We start from the raw sequence: 19986 nt of genomic DNA, 5'->3' as shown, positions 1-19986 counted from the left end.
TCAAGTACTGTGTCTGGATGGGCTTGGATGGCAGTTCTGAGTATCATTATTTTGCACCCAGAAATTCATTTGTGCCTACTGGACACCTGCTATTTACCAAACACTCTTCTTCTTACTGGGACATCAGTGTAAAAGACAGACAAAACATTTTTATCTTTATTGAATTTATATTCTAGTGGGAGGAGAAAGGCAGTAATGAATGATATTATTTGATGTTGAAAACTATTCATGGAAAAAGTAGACTTGGGGAAGAGGGATAGAGAGTGTTGGGGGTGGAGGAGAGTAGTCAAGAGAGAAGATGACATCTGAGAAAAGACTCCAAAGGCAGGGAGTGAACGAGCCCTGGGAACATTTAAGGGGACAATAGTCCAGACAGAAGAAACAGCCAGTGCAAAGGCCCTGGGGTGAGAACATGTCTGGGGTGGTGAAGGAACAATAGGAAGCCAGTAGGCTAGAGGAGTGTGAGCAAGGGGAAGGATGATGGCCAAAAGGTAAGAAGAAAGGGGCAATTGTAAGGATGGGGCATCTCCCCCGAATGAATCAGAAGCCACCAGAGAGTTTTGAGCAGAAGAGTGACATGGTCTGAGTTAGATTTCCTCCCTCCCTCCCTCCCTCCCTTCCTTCTTTCCTTCCCTCTTTCCTTCATTCTTTTCTTCCTTCCCTCTGTCCTTACTTTCTCTTTCTTTTCCTCTGTCCCTGTCTCCTTCCCTTCTTTCTTCCTTTCCTTCATTTTCTTCCTTTCCTCTTTCTTTTCCTTCTTCTTCTTTTTTTTGAAACAGGGTCTCACTTTATCACCCTGGCTAGAGTGCAGTAGCATAGTCATAGCTTATTGCAGCCTCAAACTCCTGGGTTCAAGCAATTCTCCCATTTCAGCCTCCTGTGTAGCTGGAACTACAGATGTATGCCATCATGCTCAGCTAATTTTTTTTTAGAAGAGATAGGGTCTCACTATTTTGCCCAGGCTAAACTTAGATTTTCGAAGGGCCTCTTTGTCTCTGTGTTGAGGATAGTCTGTTGGGGAGTATGGTAGAACCAGAGGGACTTGCTGGGAAGGTAGTTGCAGAGGTCCAGGAGGGAATGGATGGCTTGGGCCTGGGTGGACCCTGAGAGGCAGGCACACATGGTCCATTTTGGGTACAGTTGGAAAGATAAGCCAACAGAATCTCCTGATAATTGGATGAAGGAAGGGAGATAGGGAGAGAGGATTCAAGAATGATATTTGGCCTGAGTCACCAGAAGTGTGTCATTTCCCCATCAAAGACTGGGTGGAGCAGGCTTTGAGGAGATGAGGAGTTCAGTTTTGGACATAGGTCTAAGATGCCTACTGACTTCCAATTGGAAGTGCTGTAGACAGTTGAATGTATGAGTGTGGTGCTCAGGGGATCCTCATCTAGGAGTTTTATCATGTGGATGTGTGTGTAATTATATGTATGTGTGTGTGTGTAAATCTATATAATTGTATATACATAATTAGCAGAATTGTGTGCATATATGCTTGTGTGTATACATATCTATATATAATTATATGTAGATTCCTATATTATACCTCACAGCCTGTTGTTTGCAATGTTTTGTTTCTAGAGTATAGTTGAACCCCCAACCTTTGGTGTAGTGGTCTTTAGTCACAAAGTCACGCTTTGCTTCCTGATGTGGTGCTCCAGACCCATCCGCGATAATCATCAGTATTCATCGTCATCTGCCATATTGGCTTGTTTTCACTCCTTTGGGCTTTATGTCTTGAAACAGATTACTAATGCTGAAAATGGTTGAACCTTGATCATCTCTCCTAAGTTCTCTTCCAGGGGGTAGTTAACTGAGCCTTCACGTGTGTGTGGACTTTGCAGTCCTGCCTCCGCCAGCATGTGACCATGCTTGGCACACTTGATCCATCATGGCACAGTTCATTTGTGTAAGTGACTTGACAGATGTCCATAGTGAGGCATCAAATTGGATGGTGTCTGCTAACAAATCTAATGGGAGAAAAAGAAAAGAGAATTCGAAGGATTATCTTTTTTTGTTTAGGATTAAGTTTGTGCCATTTAGCTGTTTGAGACCCTGTAGTTAATGCTGCTTTATTAGAAGCCTATACAATTCTTCACATGGGTGTCAAAATAATTTCAGTGAAAATGATGTTGTGTGGACGCATCAAGCTGAAGTATTCGTCTTGTGATCACAGATGGGTTTTTGTCTGGGCTGTTCCACTTTCTTCCGGCTCCTTTGCTGGACTAGCTAGACTTAACAATCTGCATTCATTTACTTTGGCACTTCACACAGTCAAACAGGCCATGAACACGATGGTCCTTAATAAGTTTCTAAAAAATCCTATGGTGCTCCTTTTTAATTGACGTCCTTCATAAATTGTATTTGCCCAAGCTATAATTACTCATCAAGCAGCAAAAGCAAGTCTACCTCCAAGTATAATGAAGATGTTATTTTATGAAATTATTAAGATACGGAAGTTCAACACAGAGTAATTTAGTTCTGCTTTATAATGATATCTTTGGGGACTCTATCTTTGGGGATCACATCTATTACAGCCTATCAGCATGGAAGAGGACCTATCACCACGAGTGTGTGTTGTAAATGCCAAATGCCTCTGATTCCCAGTGACCATTTATGTGTCTTTAAAACAGTTGGAATTAGCTGATTTCTTTAATAATGTTTGTATATGACCTTTAGAACAATTAACTACTTCACCTGATATTCATTAGTGTATTTGGAATATTTTGTTTTGACTCTTGAAATTGCATAGATGGCCCCATGTATGGTTGAGTAGGGGATCTTTGAGGGAACATCAGTGGAGGGTTATAATCTAGAAAGTTTAGAAATAGACCAAGTTAAGGTGACTTAGAATGAATAATTAAAAATTCGTATTTAGTTGATTCCTATTAATAAAACAAATACATTTTACCATGGTATAAAATTAGGATATTAGCTTTCCTAAGAAAGATTCAGGGAAAATAAAATAATATTGTCAATAAAGGGCTTAGAACAAGCCTTCCCAAACAGTGGTTTCATAGGATATTGCAGGGGAAACAAAAGGAAGTGATCCACAGCTTGTTGTTTGTTTCCTGTCTCCCCCTTAAAGAAAAATGTAAGCTCATCCAAGTAGAAACCTTGTCATCTTTTCCATCATATTGCCTCCAGTGCCTAGCACAGCCCCTTATACATAATAGGCACATAAATATTTGTTGGATGAAGGAACTGCGGGACTTAGAGCCTTTAACTTTATAGCAAGCATTGTGACTCATCAAAGAGAAGTCAGCCTTTCCCAAACTTACTGGACCATGGAACGATTTCTTGAGGAACATTTTACTAGACTTGAGTACCTCTGGGAAATTCTAGCTTTGAGTAAAATAGATAAAAAAGTAAAACTGAATTGATCACTGAGTGAAATATTCAAGCTTTCGCAGATACTGGAACGGAAGTGCTGGAGATCATGAGGTAGGGAGGAGGCCAGACTTCTGTGGCTGAATCTATAACCTTGAGCAAGTTACTTGAGCCCTAGAAGCCTCAGTCTTCTGATCTATAAAATAGGGATGATAATTATCTTACTGGGTATTGGGAAAATAGATTACAATTAGTCCCAGTTTGGAAAACTAAATGAAATAAAGTATGTAGAGGGTGTCACTGGGCTGAATACTTATTACTATTATCTTTAAAAAGTAAGTGAAAATGACTTCAGTTAGGATGGGTGATTAGGAGGCATTGAAGTTTATGAGTGATCAACCTTTCTCCCTCTCTCCCTTCAACAAATACTAGAGTGCTTGTAATATTCCAGGCATTGTTAGTTCTGGGGGAGATGTCAGTGAACACAGTTAAGGCCCCTTCCCCATGGACCTACGGAGTTTTTGTACTATAATGTGTTTACTGATGTCACTGTCTCTTAGAGCATAAAGTAAATTTAATTGTACACAATTCACTTAAAGTTAATTGTTCTGAGGTCATTATATTAGAGACCTGCCCCAAAGGAGCACTTTTTCTCTCAGAATCAGATCTGTTCTTACACCAAATGACTAAAGCAGGATTCATAGGTCACATTTTAAAATAAAACAAATAAGATCAAGCTAGCATTACTAGGTAAGGTAATCAAATGAAAATGCCACCCTTTCATTCTGATTAGTTTAACCACCACTGTAGGGTGGCCAGATTTACCAAATAAAAATACACAGCACCCAATTAAATTTGAATCTTAGATAAAAAATAGTTCTTTTAATGTAAGTATACCCCAAATAGTGCGTGGGATATACTTATACTAAAGCACATTTGCTGTTTATTTGATAAATTTAACTGGATGTCCTGTATATTATCTAACTACCTTGCTACACTGAACTAGGATCCCAGGTACCTGCGCAGGAGAAAGACAATTGCCTGCAACAAGTCAATATTTAAAGACCCCTTTGTAGAGGGGCTGTTTTACCCAATACAGAATATAAACCTTTACTTCTATTTGAAATGATTTGTAACTGTTCCCGCCTGATCTGCAAGTGTCTCCAAATTAAAAGCCATTAATTAAGGCCTTCTATAGATACAAAAGATATGCAAGGAGTGCTTTGTAATGCTAGCTCAGTACTTCAGGTGAGAGCTTTTCAAATTACCTGGACCACTGGAGCCACCTGCTTGACTAAATGCCGTGTGGCCTGCACCGCTCATCAGTGTGCACCGCGGTGCCAGCGTTGTTACTGATTTTTCTCATTTCTCCAGGGCAAATACTAATTAATGGATACAATTCACAGCTGATTAGCTGTAGTTTCTTCAGTAATTACATTCGCATACTAACTGTTCAGAAGAGGATTTCTAACCCAGTTCTTATTTCACTCTAAGCTTAATTTGTTTTTTCAATTGTTTAGGCCTTTAGTTTAATAGCCATTTTATTTTTCTTTGTTGTTTTAGGTGCTACTAGATAATAAGTAAGTTTAATCTTAAAAAAAATACTCTCTGATAATGAGCTGTTTGCTTTAAATGGATTTCTAATTCCCCAACAAAACCTACATTTAAATAACGTTGAAGTTGTGATATAGGCTGTTAGGCGGTTTGGAGGGGCCAGGACTGGTGCACGGAATACTCATCTCGAGCCCAGGTTCTCGTAAATATCCAAAAGGAACATTTACATGGAGACCTGAGATTTTAACTCTAGAATCATTCATTCATCAAAAATTTCATGATAGAAAATAAAATACTTAAAATATAATACTTTTTCTTGCATATATTTAACATTGTAGGAAAACAAGGGAAAATATGTGTGTGAGTGTGCGTGTGCACATGTGCAGCCATGCACATGTTTTTGATATCACATGCCTTCAGAGAAACCAGATAAAAGTCTTTCTTAAACGCCAATTCATCTTTCAGAAATCCTTATAAAGATGTTTACCTAAATGAAGCTGAGTGCTCGGTAAGAGCTTTTCGGATGGCTCGTTGTATGTGTATTTCGGTGTGTTGGCTATTGTGGGATACTCTGGAACCATTAGAGTCTTTCATATAAATCCTGCTTAGTTCTTGGATCCCTGACATAATAAAGTGTAGCATGCCAATCCTGCTTCTGGATGCAAGTCCTTCAGAGTCAGGGATTGAGAGCCCCCAAGAAGTAAGTGTTGGTTTATTGAGGAAGAGGATTATATGAGTCTTTCATATCTATGTGTCTCTCTCCATATTCTATGTATTCTCTATATTTATCTGTGTATCTATCTATGTACCTACCCGTTTATCTCCATCCACCCATCTCTCACTCTCCTTGGGAAAATTGTATCTTTAAATAATTACTAGCTTTATTTATATTAGAGAATATATATATATATATTTCACCCTTTGGAGACCAAACCTATGTTTTATTTGATGCATTAAAGGAAGGAAATAATAAACTTTATAAAAAGGACATTCTTTCACCAGTTAAAAATCATGAAAATAATATAGCTCTAGATTTTTACGATCACATAGCCTTTCCATATTGCCAGACTGATAATGGAATGTTTAAAGCAACAAAATGTGCCGATTTAGACCATTCGAATCTGAAAATACATTTCTGCCAAACTCCAAGTTTTACATTTTGATAACAGGTCCCTAGAAGTAAAGAGCTTAAGTCTGAAATGCTGATACGGTCTTATTTGTGATGATATGAATGGCCCATTGTGTTAGAGAATGAAGTAAAAATTGCTGTGTTCATAAGATCCCGCTTATTTTTAAACCTCTTTGCACTTAATGTTACATTGTGAGATTAAATATCACTGTTTTCAGCAACTCTGATGGATATAGATATCGCTCTAAGCTCTGTTTGGAGATTTTAAAAATATTCTTTAGTCTTATAATTTATTTATATTCATGCCACACCCCATTCACTAGAAAATAGAATTTGAGTCCTGGGAATTGAATTTTATTCCCTTTAATTCACATTTTAACCTACCCACACTTGTGACATCTGTTCTTGAAAAGTAAGCTATAAAATCCTTACGTGCTTTTAAAATGTGTCAAGGTGATTTTCTTGGAAACTCTTTTCCCTCTCACCTCTTACAAATGCCAAGTCAATAAACAACACACGCTGGTGACCAGTTAGCTTAATGTTTGTAATCCTCTCCCTTCACAGTTAGTCTTGATGAGAAACAAAACTATTTTATAGAGTTATTGAGTTATCTTAACTCTGTGCTTTATTTTCTGAGGGAACCAGCTGACAGTATAGCATAGTGCCTTGAAACCTTTGTCATGTTTTGCATTTGGGCTGATAAAACCCTCTTTTATTTAGCAATACCAGCATTCTTTCCAAATCACAGCCAGAATGCTTTATTATGCCCCATATTAACATAAAACAATCTGTTTTCTTTCAGTTTGGAAATAATAATAACTATATGAATATGGCTGAGGCGAACAATGGGTTCTTCACTGCCAGTGAGGTAGGTGACTGTCTTAATATGTTTGTTCCTGTTTTTTGTGTTATTGAGATAATTTAATAGGCTTAAAGGGAAAAACAAAGTATCAAATTTATCTCTCTCCTATGTGGCACAAGGTAACGACTTTGGAGGAGAAACGAGAAAAGCTTATTGGAAAAGAAAACCTGATAAGTCTTTTATCACTTTTCTGTAGACTGTTACTAATGATAGTAACTTCATACAAATCTTTTGAATTAAAAAAAATGCAAACAAAAAATAAATATATAAGAATGTATGTTAAAACACACACACACACACACACACACATACAGTGTTGGTATCTAAGCAGATAAGTGGTTACTTTTTTAGAAACTAGGCTAGAAGTGACTTTTAATGGAAACTATTTTACCTTCACATATATCTAGAGATAATTAACTGTCATTAAGTTGCCATGGTTTGGGAAACCATGTGACAGAAGAGTATTGTAGTTTCTTGGGGCTTGGGGTGATGTGAAATGAGTGTTGTAATTTGCTGCTAGATCCCCACAGCCTGTTACAGTGCGTGGCAGTAGTAGGTGCTCAATAAATATTTATTGAATGAATGAATGAGTGGCTGGCATGCTCCAAGACTTGGTTGCAGCTGGGGAAACTGGGTAATGGAATCTAAATGCAGCACCTCATTATCTCTGGGTCTATCTTCAGTTTACGGGTGCAGATGAAACAAGCATCGTTTTCTTGCTGCTGTTTTTACTGCATTTCCTATTACTGATTTTGGACTGCTGTTTGGTCTCATTGGCCTGCCCTCCAGAAAAACCTCGATCTTGATTAGATAAAAAAATGGTTTCCTAAAAATGGTAGACTGTGTGAGATTTAAGATTTTAGAACAAGAACAAACAGAAGTGAAATTGACCCAAATGGAACATTTCCTCTTGCAGTTCGTGTAATAAAAAGTCCTCATTTTCCAGATACATTCAAATACAGGAAACTGAACTAGCTTGACCCCAGAGAATGAAAATAATAATGGCTTCATAAATGATCTTGGTAAAGGGAGGCAAGTGTTATGAAAGAAATTAACTTAGAGAAATTGTTAGAATAAATGGGGAATCAAGAATTAAGGGTATTCCTAGATTAATCATTTTTATAGTGACCATCTTCTCTCTAACCAAGAAGACAGCTTAGATAAGGGAATATTGTTTGGCACTGGCTGCTGTGTTGTTTGTGATAATGAACACAAACCCCATCTGTAAGGACAACATGATGTTTCATTCTGTAGGATTTTTTTTCCCTACATTTGAATCAAACATTGATGAAAGCTCTACTGCCAGCAGCTGTTCAGAGACAATTTAATTCCAGCTGTGATAATTCACCGTGTCAGACATTGGCTGTTATATGTTGATACAACAGTTCTCCAGATTTGCATTTTTATCAAAAGGAACAAATGTTTTGAACATTTCAGTACAGATGGTATTTAACCATGTACATACTACTTTAACATGTTCAAGGTAAACATTGAAAAGTCAATATCTGTAAAAAATAATCGCATAAACTCTAAATGATTAATCTGATATTGGTCAGATGGCACAGTTACCAAAGTCAGTGTGTCTTTTTGTTGTTGTTGCTGTTGTTGTTGATGCCATGTATGGTTATTTTTTTTATAATCTTAGACATCCAGCATTTTGGATTCCTTTTTTCTCTAAGAAAAGCTTAACTTTAATATATTATCTGTCATTAAAGGTAGTTTAACATTTTAACATTTTCTTGGTTATTCCACTGGATTATTGTATTAGGTTAGGATATTGTAATATCCTAAATTGAAATTAATTTGTCATTAAAAAAATTACACCATAGGGACATATTGCATATGACATCTCTCTCTGTTCCTTAACAAAAATAAAAACCTTCCTAATTGCCTAATTGTGACTGCTTAACATAGATATGTTTTATATTAGTTTTGGAAGTAATCTTATATAATGATTTTTCTGTACATCTTTTCTTGAACAAAAAAGCCCAAGTAAATGTTAATGCTACATTATAGCATGTGCCTAATTTCCCAGTCACTGCATTAAAAGTAAATTTACTTGTTTTTTTTTTTTTTTTTTAACATTTTAATGAGTGTAAACTAATTCAGGAAGACTTTAGGTTTGCCTGCTGTAAAGTCTAAATTGTGCCTGAAACCAATTCCCTTCTCATGGATATTGTCCTGTAGATAACACTACAGGGACTAGGATACTCTGAGTTTGAAATTCACACATTTGCTTTATGTTTTCTGTCTGTGTCATGATTACCCTGACCATTTTTAAAGTACTTTAAATATTTATTGAAATAATATTTCAAGTGTTAATTACAGTGGTAATGAAAACAGCCAAATGCCACATATCAAGAATGAGTGTTTATCCGTATTGTTAATGTGATATGTTAGATTTCATTAAGCAGTAATGGGGTAGCAAATGAGTCACAAATTACAGTTGCATCTGTTACTAGACCACATTAGTGCCAAAATAACGGCAAATGCAACCATAGGGTTATGTTCATTAGCCAACCACGTTTGTGGCCAATTCATCCCTTTGTGTTTGGGAACTAGGGGTTCCACAGTTAGAAACTGACAGCTTTTGGGGTCATTATTAGAATGCATGTGTCAGAAAATCCAATATTTTAGTCTAGCATTCAAATGTATTATTCTGCTATGATGTTTTGCATGTATTGAGCCTGCTAAGAACCTCAAGATGTTCAGTTGTCCCACCATAGAGTGCCATAGCTCGTGACCTCTTTTTTCTGGTGAGATACAAATAACATTTGACAGGTTCTATATGTAAGAAATGTGTTTTGTTGCTTTTTTTTTCTTGAGTTTTTCTTTCCTCTCAAGTGGTCATTACGTTATATCATGATTGATAGCTTGAAGAATGATGATTTTCAGCACTTAATTAGTCCTCTTAACTGTTAATAGCAGATCAAATTATCTTGCACCAGTTCATTCTTTCAAATACTATTAATAATAAATGAACTATAAATTTGACCCTCTGAGCTAGGAATAAAAAATACGAGTAGTCCCCCAAACCCTTCACCTGACCAAAAAAAAAAAAAAAAAAAAAAAAAAAAAAAAAAAAAAAGAAAGAAAAGAAAAGAAAAGAAAAAAAGAAAAAGAAACAAGAAAACCCCCAAAAACCTAGACCTTGCCACTCCCCCAGAACCTCTCACCAAAAAAAATCCCCCCCAAAATGGTTAGTGTGGTTGGGTAGAGCAACCCTGATTTATATCATGAGTCCCTATTTTAAAATACTGCCTTTAAGAATCTCAGTATCAGTGAAGAAAAACAATGCATTAAGACTTATTTAGGTCTTGAGATATAATACTTGTCTAAGTAGGTGAACAGCATCAAATCTAGTTAGTATTTCTATATCAATATAGCTCTATGCTCTCTAGATTATCTTTAAAAAGCAGAAGACTGGTAGAAAATGTTCAGATAAATGCATATTAAAATGTTCATGTAAAAGAAAATAACCCTCCTTATAGTTTAAGTAAAAGCGCTGGCATCTTTTTAATATGAGCTGTGATAATCCTTATATAAAACATTGTATTACGCATAGTAACAATTTCCATAGAAGTAGTCACTGCACTTGGGAATATACCAATGAGGAAATTAAAAAAGCAAACCACAAATTTAATATTACTTGTTTTATATGTTGTGGCAGAAAGTAAATATATGTAATGTTCACTTCTGGATTAATGTGTGTGTGTGTGTGTGTGTGTGTGTACATGCCACAAAATCATCAGCATTTTATAAAGCATGTGCATAGTGTCAGCGGTTTGAGCTGTTTCACTAACATATCAATAAAGTAGCAATTTGTTATATGCTCCAACTAACAACAAAGACAGATGTTGCTAATTAAGTAGGCATTAAAAAACTGTTAATACGGATACTCCATTAAAACCATATGATAATGAGACTTAAATCTTTAATCAGAATGATCAGCAAAACTTTATATATGGAAATCTGTGTTTAAGATGTTTTCATCTGAGAAATAAATATTTGGCTTAGATATGTATGTAGTGTTTTCATGCAATGTCTTTCTCTTTCCCTCCCAGGAGGAATAAGATACAGGAACAGAATATGAAGATATCTATATTTTGTTTCCTTTTAGCAGACATTCCATACACCAAGCCTTGGGGACGAGGAATTCGAAATTCCACCAATCACACCTCCTCCAGAGTCAGACCCTGCCCTAGGCATGCCGGATGTACTGCTACCCTTTCAAGCCCTCAGCGATCCATTGCCTTCCCAGGGAAGTGAATTCACACCCCAGTTTCCCCCTCAAAGCCTGGATCTCCCTTCCATTACAATCTCAAGAAATCTCGTGGAACAAGATGGCGTACTTCATAGCAGTGGGTTACATATGGTAGGCCCCACATTTATTACTTAAATTATTTTTTATCATTTGCACAAATCATGGTAAAGATCTGAGAGTCCATGTTCTGAAACGTGCTATTTGATCCTAGTGCTATTTACATGCAGGTACTGGATCGCTGCCTGGTATTGAACAAAAGGGTATTGGGTTGGTTGACAGTAACCAAAAACAAGATGATCCAAAAAGATTCTGGTGATTTAAAATGATTTTTTTTTTTTAAAGTCCAACTCATTGGACTGGAAGTAGCTAATCTTGCCTTGCTGTTAGTTTAACACAAAAGTGTGCTTGCGTTGAAAGTTTGCCCAGGCAAGATTTTACAAATGGAAGTCCTTATCAGGTGCCTAGGTCTTTTGAATTTTTAGAATTATAATGCTTACGATACATAATTTACTCTTACTGCAAATGAAATACCAAACTGAGATACCAAAAAAGGGAAAAAGTATAATTGCTTATACCCAGCAGAGAAAAATATAGAACAAGTGATTGTGTGAAATACACCTAATTGTGTTGTTTATTGTCATAAACATCGAATAAGGCACTCCAGAGAGCCAAGATAACTAATGCAATAATTTTGGTTCTATTTTTCTTAGTGTGCAATTATAGTCAGCAATCACTAGAGTAAATCTGCTTAAGTATTTTAAACTCTTCTGCTGGGATTTTTCTTTTTTTTTCCATCATAGCATATAATGCATTTGTGTCTATCTAGGTGAGGTACTAAGTTGACATTTTTAAAACAAGATTAATAGTTTATAGGGCTTTTTAAAAAACCCTGATAAAAGGAAACAGACGTGTTGGTAAAACAAAAAACAAATCCTCTTGCTTGTTTACATATTTCTGTGCGCATTAGGACCATGCCAGTGATGTTTATTGGTTTCATTGTTAATTCTCTAGATAACAACATATGATTGCAAAATATGTAGTGGATTAGTGGGGCAAAGATTCAATGTGCTCTCTGAAATATAAGATTACTTGCCCAAATAAGATTGCAGCAACATAATTTTCTTTGCCTGTGATCTTTTGTGTTTGAGCTGAACATCGGGGTTTTAATTTTGTACTTTTTTTATTGTTGTCAGAAAAGAATTCAGTGAACAGTCGAGAAATAGTCATTAAGTATTCATAAACGTTACTCGACATCACAAATAATTGTTTCCTGGGGACTTTCTTATATTTTTTACCTTTGACATTGGAATGGAGGGTTCTATTCTCTGTTTCTCTACAGCCAGGCTTGCAGTGTTTTGCTAAGAAAATAATAAAAATAAAATGGGTGTGTTTAGTCACCAAGGAAGTTTGCCAGGGTTCACCGTCATTCACAGATGCTCTGTGAGGCTTGTTTAAGTTGCAGAAATAGTTAAATGTATGTTAAAATGTGTAGTTTATTAAATTGGTAAATATTTATTAATAATATAAGAATCTGCCTTTAAATTAAACATCTGATGAATTACCTTGCCTTAAAGCTATAAAACTGTTATTGCTGCCATAAAAAAGTGTAAAGGAGGCATTTTGACTATGAAATTTCATTTCATGGTCAATTGAATTTACTATATTGGAAAGAACTAAAGATGGAATCATAAAATAATTATGATGTTCACATACACTTAAAGAACAATGCTTTCACGGACTGGTGTTGGGAAAGAGGACTCAATTTTTAATGCTTCTTTTGTAATGTATGGCTAATCACTAAAGCAGTTGAATTATTTCATTGATTTTTAAAAGTATAGGTACTTTAGCTAAGTGCAGGCTGTTGTCATGGTATTTACATGGACCTCATCACATTTATTGGTGCCTTTTTGAAGTTTTGCTGAACCTGAGTGATATTTATTTTGGCTTGAAACAAACTAATCTTGTTGAAAATTCTAGTAGAATTTCACCTTGAAGAAATGTCATGGGGTTTTAAATCACAAATGTTGGAAAAAATAAAAGTACTAGGACAGAATTATGATGAATACAATGTGTCGTTGGTTTTGTTCTATGTACTACCTGACATGTTCACCTATAAACTTGAATTCAGAATCGCCAGAGGCATGGTTAAAAATTGGTTATGTCAAGGTTCTTCTGTATCTCCTTCCGGGTACTGAGTTGGCTGGCTACATCATAACACTCCACAGAAGCCTCCTCAGAGATTTCCCTTAGGAAGGTCACCAGAAAAATAATAAATAATACTTTATACATCATGCATTCAGCTTCTGAGTGTGTGTTGGATATTTCATACCTTATGCAAGTAAGAACTTTTATTATCCAAATGAATATGGCTGTCTGTTAAGGATTGCCATGGTGAATTAAGACTATCATATAAGAAGAAAAGCCAGCTTGTTGATGTTGTATTGAACTAGCTTTTCTTCAGAGCTTCATCGGTTTTCCTTTAGAAAGAGTGACAGTTTGTCACATTACTGATTAGCTGCATTATTGTTGGCAACAAGCACAACATGTTTATCTTCCTTAAATTTATGCCATTATATTTAAAAACAGAAGGCAGGAACAAAAAAGGGGGATTAAAAAGAGTCCAGTGATTAGCATTCACATTTCAAAATATGCAAATAATGCCCCAGTATTCAAAAGCGAATTGCTGAAAAATTGAATGTCGATGCATTTGTGACTTCAAAGAACAACCTTGATTTGCTTGTCGTGAATACGTGTATCTTAAAACAGGATGCGGTTGGCAAGTCAAAATCAACAGTATATTTTGCTTAAAAATTTGTCACCTCTAAGCGTTATTGTCAGTTCAGATGATCACCTGGAAATTGTTTTAATCCACAAAAGATTGCAATTCTAAAAATCTACAATGTGCGTTCCAAAGGGTTTTGTGTGTGTGTGTGTGTGTGTTTTTAACACCTCTCTATAATCTGCCCAGCCTGCTGAGTAGCATTGACATCAGTAGTACATCAATTTCAGAAAGTGGATTATTTTTACTAGACAGCTATTGTGACATATTGGGTCAGTCATAAATGAAAGATATTCATGCAAGCATGCAATACTTGTAATGAAGTCTCACTCTGACCTTCTGTATGATTGATTCTGTAATTTAGTTTTCTCAGGCAGTGCCTGAAATGAAATGAAATCATGTTGAACAAGTTTTGAATACCCACAGTGCACCAGGAGAAGAAAAATCTGCAGCCCTAGAGGCTTGAGAGAGAGCAGATGAACGATTTATCTCTATGCTATTATAGCCTTTGCCAGCATTCAACATTTCTTTTTTTTTTTTCTTATTTGGCTTAAGTACTTAATTCTGCAGGTAGCTGTAAATGGGAAAATAAAATGCTGTTCAGATTTAAAATGACAGGACAGGAGTATGTGCAGGGGACTGATAAAATATCTTGAATAGAACTGACCTTTCATGTAGCTGAAAGTTACTGGGGGATTCATCCTCATAATTACCATATAGATTATTTTTATTTCTTTCCTGCAATGAAACATTTCAGAGAGCAGTAGTGCTGATTGAATGAAAATTGAACTTGTTAACATTCTTTTCAGCTTAGCCTGTTGTACATAACAGAAGGTTAGCTTTGATGAATTTCAAAATTCTCTTTGATATCTAAGAAACAGACAGTAAAATAATTGTCTCTGGTCTGATATTTTGTATGCCCCCCAAAAGAGAATTTATAAAACACACTGATAATTCACATACTTTTCTTCATATATTATATTTCCATACTTAGAGGACTGACATTTTCTGTTTGATACTACTTTGGATTTAATTGTGATCACACATATTTACAGAAAATGCTATAGTGGTGCTCTAGCAATATCAAATGTAGTATTAGAAAATTGAAAAAGATGGAAGTAAGAAAAGTGTTTGAGTATGGTAGTATTCATACCTGTTAAAGGGAAGAGAAAAAGAGAGGAAAAGGTCCTATAGGAGACACTTATGCAGAGAAGAAAATTATGAGCTTTTAAAATATTCATAAGACTCTTAAGTCATAATCCAGACAGATACCATTTCTGATAGAAAAATGGCAATTTATCAAAATATTATATCTAAAATTACCAAGCTTATTTTAGAAGTTTTTATACCATCATTTGGCATGGCTCTAATTTTGAAGCTGAATTATTATATTTGTTTTTAAGAAAATGACTTTCATGCCATTTTTATACTTCAAAAAATCTTACGTTTAGAGAAATAGTAGACTTTCAATTAATGCATTGTTTTTAGCAATGTTGCTTTAATGTGTTACAGATAAAGCAGTTATTTCATGGGTCATTAATGTGTTTAATGCATGGAACGTTCTATTAAAACAAGCCCTTATTATTGTTATGAACGCGTTCATTGCCATTGTCAATAGACGCTGCGGAGCTACAGTCCACAGGATGATGACTATTTAGCCATGGGGGGACAAGCAATTTCTCATACGAATTGAATGCTTACAAATTTATCTTACGGATTGAATAACTTTGGTCAAGTTATGGTCAAAAGCTATTTTACTATAAATTAACGATATAAAAGTCACAACTTATATAGGCAAAAATATACATTGAATGGAATAAGACCTATCTGCGCGAAGTCTAAATTATAAAAGTGAAACCATATATTGACCTTCAATGAATATTTACTGAGCACCTACTAAGTGCTGTGTATCTTTTTCTTTTTTTAATTTTACATATTTTTTAGAGAGAGGATCTCATTCTGTCACTCAGTCTGAGGTACAGTGGTGTGATCATAGCTCATTGCAGTCTCGATCTCCTGTGTTCAAGTGATCCTCAGTTTCCTGAGTAGCTGGGACTACAGTGTGTGCCACCATGTCCAGCTAGTTTTTAAAATTTTTTCTAGAGACAGGACCTTGCTGTCAGTTGGCCAAACTGGTCTTGAACTCCTAGCTTCCAGCTGTTTTCCTGTCTTGGCCTCCCAAAGTACTGTGATTAGAGGCATGAGCCACTGTACCTGGCCTGTTTTAAATCATTAGAGCTTGATTATACTGTTTGCGAAATTGTTTTGTGTTTCCTTTTTTTTTTTGACTACCAGTGTCCCCTCAACGAATTACAGAGATTCAGTCTGACTGCTGCCTGAAAGAAGCTTATTGTCAAAAGCCAACTTTAATTTAGCTGTTACTATACCTTGACAATTGTCTGCCAAAAATACCCAGACCACAGACACTTTTAAAAGCTGCCTTCTTTGTAGAGCCTTGTACCATACTGAGCTTAAAATAAATATTCTTTATTCTTGGCCTGTGCATACTACTGACTCTAAACAGATAGGAATTGTCTTTAGGGTTGAGTTAACTTGAGGGTCATCTGTCAAAGTAGGACTGTGTTCCAAACTTATACTAAACCTAATTAACCCTTGTGCAGTGTGATACATGATTACTTGTTTGGTTTATAACATTTAGAGGAAAGTGGTATGAGAAGGCTGGTCGTGGTTTACTTCCCTGTCTCTTCTTTTTAACATAGATCATCTACAGTTAAGTATTGTAGTACTTAGCGATGGTTCAGAGACAGCAAAGACACCCTTTTACAGCACTCAGATTCCCACGTAAAACTGACATGATGGCTCAAATATTTTTTGGAGAAGTGAGAATTACTGTGTATACCATTACCCCTGTTCCTTTTATTCACTGCCCTTGTCGTCCTTTGCTATGGTTTCCTTTGCTTGCTTCCCACTTGTCTCCTCCTTACCAGAATAGAAGCTCTAGGAAGGCAAATGCTCCTTGGGTCCGTTTGGTGTCATCCCTGGGCCTGGAATATACTTGGCTCTCAATAAATATTTCATTTGTTCAATATATAAATGAATAAAAGGATAATGAAAGGATATTTACTTGTTATTAAGAGCATACCTAGACTGCTAAGTTAAAATGGAGGGGAGGGGGCTCAAAGTATCACCAGCTATAAAAGTGGAATTGCTCTTTAACATGTCAATTTAGAACTGAATAAAATAAGCATGGAGCTGTCCCTTTGGTAAAACAAAAGCAATTACAGGTACATGAGTAAACTACCATTAAGTATTCATAATAAACTCTTGAAAATTTTATTTTGCCAATAAACTATTAATTAACTTTAGGGAACACTGTTTTTTACAAAACTTTCATGGGTAGGTATGTCTGATTACAACCCTGAGAGTAGTTGTTAAGTAAAAATGATCTATTTCAGTGCAGATATTTTGATGAATATAAAGGTGGTGGCACGCAGGTCTGTAATTATCATTGGTATGCTTTTGGCATGACTGTGTCAGGGTTCATTGGAGTTACAAACGTAGTAGTTATGCATAACTATTTGATCGTTGTTAATTTGGAAATAAAATTTTAACATTGCTATAGGACATAACTAAATAATTGAACATAAAATTACTGGCCTGCATTTCCTATTTGCAGTTAACTCTGATATTTATGAATACAAAGTAATTTTTATTGCTGATAATTGTTTAATTACTTCATTTCTCCAGACATATTGATTAAAAAACTGGCACAGTGAAAATATATTTAGTCACACTCTAATATATTTGGGTTAGTTGCTTCTTAACTGGATGTTATGCTCTATTTTGAAAACCTAATATTGGATCGTTACAGAGAATATTTATGTGCAAGTATAGATAGAAGATACATTAAACATATTTGCATATTCAAATTTAAAAAATTTTTAATGATGAAATCAACCCAAGTGGAAGTAAGTGCCATTGTAATAAGTATAAACAGGTAATATGGAATAATAATGTATAATGTTTAAAATAAAATGTCAATGTGAAAGCTTGTATCTTAGATTTGCAAAAAGAAACAAAACAAAGCAAGACCATAGTATGTATAACTATGTACTACTAAGTGTGCAGCACAAAGATAAATGTGGCACTGCTCCCGGCCTGAAAAAATGAGTGAAAAAGATTTAAATATGTAGAGTTTTCTCTTTTAAGGAAATTAGAGCAAGTTTTATCCATTCTCTTCTCATATCCTCTTACCCTAGGACATACCTTCATATGAAGTACAAACACGATATTATAACATAGTGATTTACACAGTAAGAAAGTTTTTCACCTTTCAATTCTCTTTTAATCTTGATTAAGTCCAGGAGAAAGACTCAGTTTGGGGCTAATTAAGTCTTTCACACCTTTCTTTTAGCCTTCTTAAGTTAAAGAAAGCAGAGCTCAGGCCCAGAGCCTTAGGCAGGCCCCAGTATCCACACTGACTATAACAGTATTATTTTCTTTTCCTGGTGTTTATTTGGCATTCCATTGGCCATGAGTGATTTTAATTTTTCATTTATGTTAGTGATCTAAAGTTTCCTTATTAATATAACATTATTCAAATTTTAACCGCTCACTCAAATGATTAATGTTCAATAATAGACTGGGTTTCAGGCAATTTAAGAAAATGAGGGATTACTACCCAAAATATCCATTCATTGGATTTTTCCTGTTTAAAAAAGACAAAGAGCCTCTTTCTTCAGGTGGAGAGGGAGGCGAGCCTCAGCCAAGCACTCCCCTACCCACACCAAGACATACAGAAACCAGAAGGCTTTGTTGAACACCACAGACATGAATCATACAGGCCAATAGATAGAAGGCAGTGCCCCTCCTATTAGTGAAAGCATTTTATGAGATCCATGGCCCACCCATTCTGAGTGAACTTCTGTGACTGCAAAAATTAATCTTTGGGTATTCTTAGAGACACAGATTGAGGTGATAGGCTGTACATTTATATTTAAACTAAATAGAAATGTCCGCAATTGATTTAGATGGGTTGGTTGCCTATGAGGTATGGTCAGTTAATATTTATTGCAATGAATAGTCCCACTAGATATATACCATGCTTTAAATTCCAATGGCAGCCTTCTACACTGTGAATAATAATCCAGACTTCCTAACCCAGACAATAAACCTTGTCTCTTTATAGCCATGACTTGCTGTTCCAACCTCATAGCCAGCTGGCCATGCTCTTCCTGGCCCAGTCACATTAGACTGTCATTTCCTTATTGGTGGTATGTTTGCCCTTGCCCCAGGTTTGGGTACATGTTCATCTCTGTCTGGGATGCCCTGGCTTGGTTAGCTTCTACTTCCCTTTATACCTCAGAACATAAGCTTTGAACATTCACTACCTGCCTCCCCCAAGAAGATGATTTTTATGATATTTTAGGTCTGATACAGTAGTTTGCAAATGAAGGGGATTTTGACATTTGCCACTGTTTGGATACATTTCGGTTGTCACAACCTGGTAGGGCGGGGCGGCTGCTGGTATCTAGTGGGTAGAGGCCAGAGATGCTGCTAAATATTCTATGGTGTACAGAATATCCCTCCCCCAAGAAAGGATCATCCAGACCAATATGTCAGTACCACCTAGGTTGAGAAACTCTTATCTAATATCGCCAATTAGAAGACAAAACAAGACAAGGAAGAGAGAATGAGTTTTTCCCAAATACTGAAAAATTTAGGAAATGATACAAAGGAAGATTACATATAAAATGTAATTGTGAAAGGAGTTGAAAAAGCTACCAGCATTCAACTCTTATTGTTGGTTATGAGAGTGGGCAATCTCTTATAACCCAGTAGCTGCTTTGCCTTTAAATGATCACTGGTAAATCTTTCAGGACTTAGTTTTTGTAAGTGAGAAGTAATATTAACAAAAGCACATTAAATTTCTCTGGGCTATATTCATGGTTATACATTTCCTTATTGTGTCACTACTACTGGGAAAAATTGTGAGCAATTTTGATGGGGGTATATAAAAATTATTCTGGCCTACACTTGGTTGTAGTAAATTTGTCCATCCATTCAGGATTTTGTTTAATGTGTAAAATAATCACATGGTAATTTCC

The 19986-nt window shown here is 35.7% G+C and overlaps 1 protein-coding gene across 1 annotated transcript in view; it reads left to right on the top strand.

The window, feature by feature from the left end:
- Positions 1–19986, top strand: part of TOX3 (TOX high mobility group box family member 3) — a 108908-nt gene that overhangs the window by 72100 nt on the left and 16822 nt on the right. The window contains exons 2-3 of the mRNA XM_030925017.1: positions 6816–6881; positions 10996–11250. Of these exons, the coding sequence (XP_030780877.1) occupies positions 6816–6881; positions 10996–11250 (321 nt within the window). The remainder of the gene's footprint in view (positions 1–6815; positions 6882–10995; positions 11251–19986) is intronic.

Source organism: Rhinopithecus roxellana, chromosome 20 (genome assembly GCF_007565055.1).
Source record: "Rhinopithecus roxellana isolate Shanxi Qingling chromosome 20, ASM756505v1, whole genome shotgun sequence".
Classification (NCBI taxonomy): Eukaryota; Metazoa; Chordata; class Mammalia; order Primates; family Cercopithecidae; genus Rhinopithecus; species Rhinopithecus roxellana.
This window is presented reverse-complemented; position numbering and strand designations above follow the sequence as displayed.